This window comes from Phaseolus vulgaris, chromosome 2, assembly GCF_000499845.2.
Source record: "Phaseolus vulgaris cultivar G19833 chromosome 2, P. vulgaris v2.0, whole genome shotgun sequence".
NCBI lineage: Eukaryota > Viridiplantae > Streptophyta > Magnoliopsida > Fabales > Fabaceae > Phaseolus > Phaseolus vulgaris.
The window spans coordinates 16,813,034-16,824,147 of NC_023758.2; the positions used below are offsets into that span (position 1 = coordinate 16,813,034).

At 50.7% G+C, this 11,114-nt stretch overlaps 1 protein-coding gene across 1 annotated transcript; it reads left to right on the forward strand.

Annotated features, from left to right (window-relative positions):
• Positions 1–1,330: 1,330 nt before the first annotated feature.
• Positions 1,331–1,939, forward strand: LOC137809108 (uncharacterized). The gene is made up of 2 exons (XM_068610249.1): positions 1,331–1,549; positions 1,697–1,939. Exons 1-2 carry the CDS (start codon positions 1,331–1,333, stop codon positions 1,937–1,939), a joined length of 462 nt encoding a protein of 153 aa, XP_068466350.1.
• The last annotated feature ends 9,175 nt before the right edge of the window (positions 1,940–11,114 follow it).

Here is an 11,114-nt window from a genome sequence, read left to right on the forward strand (position 1 = left end):
AACGACAAGGACGCCTCCCTACTCGACGGCTTCCCCTTGTACTGGGTGGACAAAGGGAAGAAAGAGTCTAAGAGCTGCTTCAGGAGGCCCAGAAGTCCTGACAGCATGGGTGCATTGGACAGGGACCTCTGTCTCTTTTGGAAAAGTGTGGCGGAGGCCAACATCACCTTCCTCACCACCACCCTGATCTGCTTCGAATTCTACGAGGACCAACTCGAAATTCGAATAGGTTAGAACATTTAAACTGTTGTTTCAATACTGCTTTTGTCAACTGTTTCTGGGCGTCTTGTGCGTTGCGCGCAAGACTTTGGTTTTATTTTTCTGCACTCTTTATCCGCTTTGCTGTTTCATACTGCCTTGTGCATTGACTTTTTTCTTTGAACTAACTCCTGTATTTTCGCTTTATGCAGATAACATGTTGGGCTAAGGCAAGCTCGCGGAATTAAGGGCGCTCGCCCGAACCCACGGGTTGGCGACGGGCTCTCAAACAGTGCCCAACTCGGTGGTGGAGAAAGCCATCGCCCACGGACGATCGCCACCTAAGGGCCCGACTCCCTCTGATGTCCAACCCGCCGCCCAACGTAAAAAACTCGTCCTCAAAAGGCCTAAGAGGAAAGCTCCTCAAGTGATCCACGAAGAGGAAGAGGAGGACGACGAGGCCACTGAAGATGGCCCTGTGACGAAGAGGAAGAGGGTGGCACCTTCTTCACCACCTGCACCACCCCCTCTTCCCACGTCAACGCCACCATCCACGCCTGCTCCACCTCCATCATCACCACCCCCACAAGCTCCTGTTTCACCAGTCCAAGCGATCCCGCTGGCCACTGCGCCACCTGCGGTTGAGGCCCAAGAACCAAATTTCATGGAGGACCCCCCGAGTGCCTCCATACCATATGTATCAGCTGGAGGGGGTCCCCCTTCAAATGCCTCAGCCGCAGAGGTTGCTCCAATCGGGGATGAGGTTGCTCATACCTCGCCGATTCTGATCACTGAATCCCCGATTCCGTCGCCACGCTAAGAAGCGCCTACTGAAGAACCTGCTAAGGAAGGTGGCGACGAGAACCAACAACAGGCTCCCACAGCGCCTCTACAAGCAGCAAACCTCCCTCTTGAGGTTACGAGGATGTGGGAGCCTCTATCTGCTAAGCTGAAGACGATAGCAGAAGACATCCCTGCCATCATAACCAGAGCGGTGGAGAGCTCCACCAGGAGGCTCCAAGACGACCTCTTCTCCCTCAAAACCGATAATAGCACCATCAGGGTCGAGGTGGAGAAGTTGTCTGCCAATCTGACACTCGCGGAGATTGAGCACTCCCGAGTAGAAGACGCGATGAGCACTGAGCTCAGGTTGGCGCGCAAGGAGGCCACTAATCTTCGTCATAAGGTGCAGCAACTGGCTCAAGAAAAAATTGAACTGGAGAGCAAAATTGTGCCTTACCGCGTCAGGGTGGCTGACCTGGAGGCTCTCATAAAGGCCGACGCCGTCAAGGTGAAGAAGCTAGAGCAAAGGTCAGCCGACCGAGAGACCCTCCTTGGGCAGGTGGAAAAGGCAAGGGACGACGCCATAGCTGATCTCGCCGAGGCCAACAAAGAGAAGGGAAAGATAGCTGCTGAATTGGGCCAAGTGCAAGCGGAATCCAAGAAGGTTGCTGAAGACCTTCTCCAAGCTCAAGAAACCAACGAACAACTCAAAAAGCAAGTTGAAGAGCTGGAGCAACAGAATAAGGGGCTGAAAGAACAAGCTGAAGAACTCGAGAAACAGATTGAAGAGCTTAAGAAGCAAATTGAAGATCTCAATCTGAGTTCCGCCCAAATTCTGGCTGTCGGATTCGAGGCTGCACGGGAACAATTCACCTGCTTGTTCCCTGATCTGGATCTCAGCATGGTGTCTCTGAATAATGAAGTGGTGGATGGAAAAGTGGTGCCCGCCGAAGACTGATCAATTTAATCCATCCATTGCTTTTATACTTTCCCTTGTATATAACTTGTAACAGACTTTATGCCTTTTCGTATATATGTTTTGAACTGATATTCACTGTTAATGAGAAAGGTCTACGCTTTTCCTCTTATAACTTCTTCAATTGCTTCAACTTTCCTTGCGTGTTTAATTCCAAAGAAATGACTTAGCAAAACTGTAGGCACGACCTTTGACTTAACTGCTTTGAACCACTTCAGCCTTAAGCAACAATCACTTTAACAATTCGTAAACTTAAGGCAATTAACCTTATCGTAAAAATATTCCTCAAGCAACAAACTTTGACTCAGCTACTGGCTTAAACACTGCTTCACCCGATCTGCTCCATCAAAACGGGTCTTTTAACTTTCTCGCCACTGTTTGAACTTTTCCTGGTCGCCAGAGACTCTTGGCGATCAGGTTCTTTCTGGCTTCACGCCTTGGCCATTGTTCTTTGATTTGGGGGTAGAGGCGCCTTTCGGATCCTCCTCTACCTTCCCGAACTTCAGGACCACAGGCCGGGTGGCTAGGCGCTCTCTTCGAACCTGCCTTAGCCACCTTCCAAACTTCGTCCACCCTTAACACCATACCTGAACTCGTTCGAGACGAGAAGGATTTTATCTTGCTTGAACTCGCGCATAGGCGAGAAGGTCTTTAACTCGCCTGAACTCGCTCATAGGCGAGAAGGTTTTTACTCGCCTGAACTCGCTCATAGGCGAGAAGGTCTTTTACTTGCCTCTACATTGCCCCAGGGGTTACATCTTCTCGCCCCCAGAAACACTGAGGACTTTTCACTGGTGCCTCTACATTGCTCCAGGGGTTACATCTTCTCGCCCCCAGAAACACTGAGGACTTTTCACTGGTGCCTCTACATTGCTCCAGGGGTTACATCTTCTCGCCCCCAGAAGCACTGAGGACTTTTCACTGGTGCCTCTACATTGCTCCAGGGGTTACATCTTCTCGCCCCCAGAAGCACTGAGGACTTTTCACTCTTCCTTGCCCGCACTCGCTCGACGACGAGGAGGTCTTTAACTTGCCTCAGGACGCGCGAGGGCGTTGAGGTCTTTTAACTGGTGCCTCCGATCGCCGAAAAACAATGCGGGCTTAAAACTTTTTAGAAAGCATGCAATATATCTTTAACTCGCCTTGAGTCGCATATAAGTGACAAGGTCTTTCTTCAAAACTTTCTAAAAAGAACAGGCACGCAATCTAAAACAACTTGTACTTTGAAAACTCTTCTTTTATTGGGTGGCCTCGTTAAAAACCCTCCTTAGGGAAAAAAGAGTGCCCCCTTCAAACTGTTTTAACAGAGACATTGTAATGTAACTCGTGTTTATCTTTACTTACAAAGTTCTCAACTGTAATACAACTTCAAGTGCGTGGCGTTCCAAGTGCGAGGAATCGCCCCTCCTTCCAATGTCTCTAAGCGGTAGGCGCCATTCCCGAGCGCCTCGATTATTCTGAACGGTCCAGTCCACTTGGGCGACAGTTTATTCTCCATCTCGTACTGGTGGGCCTTCCTCATCACCAGGTCGCCTTCTCTAAACTGCCTTGGCATCACCCTCGAGTTGTACCTTCGTTCAACCCTTCTCTTCACCGCTTCAGCCTTCAATCTCGCCTCTTCCCTGACCTCATCCAGTAGATCCAGGTTCAGCCTTCTCTCTTCATTCGAGTCTTCCTCTACGAAGTTCTGGAATCTCGGCGAGCTCTCCTGAATCTCTACTGGAATCATCGCATCACACCCATACCAAGCTGAACGGGGTCTCGTGGGTTCCTGACTGCTCGGTGGTGTGGTATGCCCAGACTATACGGGGCACTTCCTCAGCCCAGCTTCCCTTGGCTTTCTCTAGCCTTCTCTTCAATCCTCTCAGCAACACCCGATTAGCTGACTCCACCTGGCCATTTGTCTGAGGGTGCTCGACGGATGCAAACACTTGTTGAATTCCCACCCCTTCGTAAAGCTTCTTCAACAAATGGCTTGCAAACTGAGTCCCATTGTCCGACACCAGGCGCTTAGGCACTCCAAACCGGCACACAATGTTTTTCCACACGAAACCTTCGATCTTGTGTGCGGTGATCTGGGCCACTGGTTCTGCTTCGATCCACTTGGTGAAATATTCAATCGCCACCACCAAGTACTTCATCTGCCTGATCGCCAGCGGGAAAGGCCCCAGGATGTCGATTCCCCAGGTATGAAACGGCCAAGGGCTATAGATCGACTTCAACTCCTCGGGAGGCGCCTTATGCCAATCGGCGTGCTGTTGGCATTGTTTGCAACATTGGGCATACTTCTTGCAATCTTCTCTCATCGATGGCCAGTAGTAACCTGCACGGAGAGTCCTCGCGGCCAGAGCTCGACCCCCGACGTGGCTTCCGCATATACCTTCGTGGAGCTCTGCCATGATTCTCGTGCACTTCTCGCCATGTACACATTCCAGGAGTGGGTGAGTGAACCCAAACCTGTACAGATCACCATCAATCAACGTGTACTTGCTAGAATTTTTCTTTACCTTCCTAGCCTCTGTCGGATCCAGTGGGAGAAGGCCATCTCCCAGGCATCGCTTGTACTGCGTTATCCAGGTGTCTGGCTCATGGATGGCACATACCTGCGTCATGTTCACCTTCTCACCTCGACATGCTCTAACTCTCGGCGATCTCAACGTTTCTTGCGTCAGGGACTTATGACTTCTCGCTGCCTTCTCCGTCGACTTGCTTATCTGAAGAACCAGGTGATCTGCCACAAATGCTCTTGGCGTCTTCAGAGTTTCTTGAATCACCGTCCTCTGTCTACCCCCCTTGCTTGAACTGGCGAGCTTGGCTAGCAAGTCAGCTCAGGCATTCTGCTCTCTGGGCACCTGCACTACTTCAAAGGAGGCAAAGGAACTCTTCAATTCCTGCACATACTCCAAGTAAGCCGCCATTTGTGGATCTTTAGCCTGGAACTCGCCTGTTACTTGCCCCGTGACTAGCAGCGAGTCACTCTTAGCCATCAGCACCCTGGCTCCCATCTCTTTACCCAGCAAAATCCCGGCGATCAGCGCTTCATACTCTGCTTGGTTATTACTGGCTTTGAAGGCAAACCTCAGAGATTGTTCGATCAGCACACCGTTGGGTCCTTCCAAAATAACTCCAGCACCGCTACCCTGCTGGTTGGACGATCCATCCACCGAGAGTACCCAACGGAAATCGTCCCCTTCAACTCGCGTTGCCTCAGATGAGAGCTCGACCACGAAATCTGCAAAGATTTGCCCCTTAATCGGGCCTCGGGGCTCATATTTAATATCAAACTCTGACAATTCTACTGCCCACTTCACCATCCTTCCCGCAACGTCCGGCTTCTTCAAGACCTTCTGGATTGGCAGGTCAGTCATCACCAGTATTGTGAAGCTATGGAAGTAGTGGCGCAACCTCCTCGCCGAAAATACCACCGCCAGCGCAGCCTTTTCCAGGGCCTGATATCTCGTCTCGGGGCCCTGCAACACCTTACTCACAAAATAAATAGGCTTCTGAGCCTGATCTTGATCCTGGGCGAGCACCGCACTCACCGCCCTCTCAGTTACAGCAAAATACAACCTGAGAGGGGTTCCCACCAGCGGTTTGCACAGAACCGGCGGGCTCGCCAGATACTCCTTCAGCTTGACGAAAGCTTCCTCGCACTCTTTCGTCCAAACAAACTTATTATTGCGCCTCAGGCACTGAAAATAGGGATGGCCCTTTTCTCCGCTAGCTGACACGAAGCGAGACAGGGCTGCCATCCGACCTATTAGCTGCTGGACTTCTTTCACCGTAGCTGGGCTCCTCATCGCCAAGATGGCGGCACACTTATCAGGGTTGGCCTCTATGCCTCTTTCAGTCAGGAGGAAACCCAAAAACTTTCCAGCCTCCACGCCGAAAATGCATTTCTCTGGATTGAGCTTTAAGCTGAACTTGGCGATCGTCGTGAACAATTCTTCCAAGTCTGCAACGTGCTTGCACTTTTCCGGCGAGGTCACGACCATGTCATCGACGTACGCTTGCACGTTCCTTCCAACATTGGTGCAAGTACTCGATCCATCAGCCTCTGGTACGTGGCCCCCGCGTTCTTCAGCCCAAACGGCATCACCTTATAGCAATAGCATGATCTCTCCGTCATGAAGGCTGTCTTCTCTTCATCCATGGGATGCATCTTGATCTGATTATACCCCGAGAAGGCATCCAGGAAGCTCAGCAACTTACACCCTGCAGCACTATCTACCAGGGCGTCTATGCTTGGTAAAGGATACGAATCCTTTGGGCAAGCTTTGTTCAGGTTGGTGAAATCGACGCACATGCGCCATTTCCCGTTGCTCTTCTTCACCAGCACGACATTTGCCAACCATTCAGGGTACTGGACTTCCCTGATGTGGCCCGCAGTGAGGAGTTTCTGTGTTTCGTCCCTGATCGCCTGCCTCCTCTCCTCGTTGAACTTTCTTCTTCTTTGTCGCACTGGTCTCACCAAATTATCCATCGCCAGATGATGGCACAAGAAGTCGGGGTCGATCCCGGGCATGTCCAAAGCGGACCATGCAAATGCGTCCAGATGCCGCTCAATCACCTTGGCGATCTCGTCTTGGAGCTCAACCTCCAGGGATCTTCCCAGCTTGAAGATCTTTCCCCCGATTTCTCTCTCGAGCCACTGCTCGACAGGTTTCGGTCTGGTTTCTCTGGCGATCACCGCCCTGGCGATTCCCAGTTCTCTCGCTTCCTCAGGGCGATTCCTTGCCTCTTCCTCTTCCAGAACGGCATTCCCATCCCCTGGCTCAGCATCCACCATCTCCACGTCCCTTCTGGCGGTCTCTTCTGTTACCGTCGATCTGGGCTTCACGCCAGGAGGCGGGGTGGTTATTACGTAACTCACCGATCTCTTGTTTTTCAGGCTATTCTCATAGCACTTCTTTGCTTCCTTCTGATCGGATTTGATGGTGATAACCACCCCCTCCATGGATGGCAACTTCACCTTCATGTGCCGGGTCGATGGTATGGCACCTATCCTGTTGAGCGTGGGCCTTCCCAACAGGATGTTGTATGCTGAAGGAGCGTTTACAACGAGGTACTTGATTTTCTCCGTTCTTGAACCCGCCACATCTGTAAACGTTGTCCTGAGTTCTATGTACCCCCTGACCTCCACCTGGTCACCAGCGAACCCATACAAACACCCTCCATAGGGCCTCAGCTGGTCAAGGGGCAGTTCTAGCTGCGTGAAAGTCGGTCAGAACATCACATCTGTCGAGCTTCCTTGGTCCACCAGCACCCTGTGGACCTTTCTTCCTGCTGTTATCAGCGAAATTACTATGGGATCGTTGTCATGAGGCACAACATCCCGGAGATCTTGCTTGGTGAATGTGATATCCACTTCCGGCGAGTGGTCTTCAAACATATCCACCGTCATCACAGACCTTGCATACCTCTTCCTCTGTGATGCGGTGCATCCACCTCCTGAGAAACCCCCTGCAATCGTATGGATTTCTCCGTGCGTAGGCATCTCGTGCTGCTGAGCTTCAGCACCTGCTGGCTGGGAGCTCGACGCACCCCCCGTCCTTCTGTCCAGCAACTAATCATTTAGGAACCCGCTCTTTACCAGATCGTCGAGCTGGTATCCTAATGCTAAGCACGAGTCCACTGTATGGCCAAAGCCCTGGTGAAACTCACACCAGGCGTCTGGTTTTGGTCCCAGCACCTTGTCGCCCACCTTTTCTGGCGCTTTCAACCTCGCAGATATATTGGGAATGGCGATCAGATCCGCCAATCCCATGACAAACTTGTGCTTAGGCGGGCGATTGTATTCCCGGCGTGCTGGTTGCTGGCGTCCCTGGCCCCTACCCTTGTTCTTCCTTGGATCATAAGGATGGCGAGTCCTCTGATCCCTCCTGGCCGCATCTGTCTCCAGCACCCTCTGCGGCTGGATCCTCGTCTGGGCGCGTGGCCTGGCGGGAGCCACGCTTCCCCTCTTCTCGGCGACTTCGCTTTCGTCGGCGATGTGGGCCACCGCAAGTCGCCTAACCTCAGCAAACGTGGCGGGGTGTGCCCTGATCAACGCCTCACAGAATGGTCTCGGCAACACGCCCTTCTTGAATGCATAGACCAGCATTTCTTCATCTTTGGCCGGCGATCTGACCATCTGCGCCCCAAAGCGATTCAGGTAGTCTCTGAGGGACTCTCCCTGATATTGCCTTATATCGAACAAATCATAAGACACCCTGGGCGGTGCCTTATTCACAATGTACTGCTCGACGAAAATCTTCGAGAACTGTTGAAAACTGGTTATGTGACCGTTGGGCAGGCTCACAAACCATTCCAGCGCCGTTCCCTGGAGCGTGCTCACAAACATCTTGCAATACACGGCGTCTGATCCCCCTGACAGCATCATCTGCGTATGGAACGTGGTGAGATGAGCTTCAGGATCCTCCACGCCGGTGAAAACAGCCTTAACCGGAACCACGCTTGCAGGAATAGGCGTGTCAGTAATCGCCTGAACAAAAGGCATAGGAAAAACACGAGGTGGCGACGACGGCGCAACCTCTTCAGCAGAAGAACGCCCTTGCTGCTCCTGAAGAGCTTGACGCAGCTCCTCAGTCTCCTTGCTGAGCTCCTCATTCCTGGCGGGAGAGGCGACCAGGTCCTCATGCATTCTCGCCTGTTCTAGGCGTGAGGCTTCCACAGTTGCCTGCAACGAACGCATCCTCTCTGCCATCTATGCCATGGTCATGGCTGTGGCGCCTTCAGCAGCGACGGGCGCAACTGGACTTGAACGATTGCTTCTCATTTTTCTCATGAAACTCAGCGAATCACAGAATGCAGCGAACGACACTTACTTCAGCTACGATCGACTCAGCGATCAACCGGAAAAAACTGTGCGAAACTCCGCAAGAAAACTCGAAAACACCACAAACCTTCAAACAAACTTGCAACTCCACCAGAAACCACCGTTTTTCCCGCGGATAACCAAACGATCGCAAGAACTCAACTCCACCGAACAAATCACGCGTAAACAGCAGAAAAACCTCACTCCACCGAACGAATCTCAAGCAAACAGCGAACGATGGGTGCACCAGCACACAACCACGCAGAAAACTTCGAAAACCTCCAAGAACTCACGCTGTGGATGGGAGCAAGTTTTACACGGCCCCACGGTGAGCGCCTGATGATCCTGCCTGTTGACCAGAACGCTGGAAACTGCCTCGTCAAAGGATCGACGTGTGCACCGCTTCAAGCTTCCGTTCTTCTTCGAGATCCACCTCAAGAACCTGCAAAAGAACAGAGCGGCGCCGCTGCGACCGATCGCACTCCAACGCCCAAGTCAGTGACAGCACCACCAAATACTAAGAGCAAGAACACTCAAGAAATCTCAAGGAACCGTGCAATGTTCTCTCTCACAGTAAGCTCTAGAACTCGCAAGCGTAAAGAGTATATTCTGAACGTGCGTACCTCAGAAAGTTCGTTGAGAACTCTTATATACCTGGTCACTTTCTCTCTCCTGGCAGTTACAGACCTGGACACGTGGCTCGCATCCGGTCGTACACGTGCCACCATCTGGAGCCTCCTTGACTTGGGCGCTGCTTCTGACTCTCCTTTTGGCTAAGTTACTTATGCATGGTTCTGCCCAATGCATAGCTAACTTAAGAGTGCGATCTCTACTGGAACGGGCGAGTTAGGGTGCTCTCGTACACCTTCCCTGTGGTCTCGCCGGCCGCCTTCATAATCTGCACCGCCTTCATCTTCGGCGATGTGCTTGTTCTGGCGATCTCCAATCACTTGGTCGCCTGAGTTCACATCTAGCGACTTCATCCTCAACTGGGCGATCGCCTGGCATGCTGAAGATCGGAGCACGCCAACTTAATAACTGGCGATTGCAGGAACCACCCGACTTCCTTCCCTTCTGCCACTCTGGCGCCTTATCCACACGCCTACTCTGTGGCTTGGTGCCACGTCATCACTTCCGACTTCCAGGGCGGTACACACACCAATCTCAAAAGCAACCACCACAAAACCAATGAAACAATAAAGACAAACAAGAAAAGGTATAAGCAAGGAAAGGTAATTGCAAAAGGAAAACTATATGTAAGACAAACTCAAAGTGTAAGAATGAAAGACAATCAAGAAAATAAAGAACTCAATGAGAAAAGTAGGCACACAAAAGAATACTTAAGGAAAAGCACTAGAGTAGATGAAGAAAACAAAAATTTAGCTACTGAAAAAAAAAATTTAATGCAAACTGTGCTTAATATTCACTGATTTAACTGGAATGATGTAGAGCGAACTGGATTAGGAAATTTAAACCACAGAATGCTCATGAAGATGGATGAATGATGAATGATTTCGCCACTAGAAGTGTGGTTGCTCCTAGATGAGAGTGTTGCCGCCACTTGAGGACACCATGGATCCTTCAAGATAAGACTAGAGAAGAAGGCTCAAAACCTCTCCAATGCTCACTCCAATTTTGAGTATAGTTTCTTTAGATAAATTCAAATCTCCATTTTACAAAGAGAGCACCTCTATTTATAGCCTAAGGTGCTGAAAATGCAAGCTAAAACAATTCATATTTCCCTCCTAAAGCAAGCTAAAACCGGCGCCTATTTCAAGTCATGAGGAAGGTGTGACTCCTTCCTGCACTTTGGCACCTCCTATTCTACTTCTACACCTATCTACTAACACACCCCCCCTAAAGCTCCTAACTAAAGCCTAAAAGATGCTATAACAATAGAGGTTTCTAAAGTTTCCCTCTAAGCACCTTCAACTAAAGAAATTACAAAAAGAGAAAATAAATGTCCTCTAGCTCCTAAAGCTTTAAACATGCTTCTTGTAAGCCTTTGAGGTGGACTTTGACCTCCATGGGCGTCTTCTATTTGTGCCTCCACCTCTTCTTGATCTTGTTGATTGGCCTTTATGTTCTCTTGATCTTGATCTCCATCACCTGGTCTCCAGCAAAACCATACAAGCACCCGGTATAGGGTCTCAACTAGTCTAGAGACAACTACAAATTGTTGAAGGTCGACCAGAACATCACGTCGGTCGAACTTCCTTGGTCTACGAGGACGTGATGCACCCTTCTCCCTGTTATAACTACCGAAATCACTACCGGGTCATTGTCATGGGGTATGACATCTTGGCGATCATCCTTGGTGAAGAGGAGGTCGACATCGGG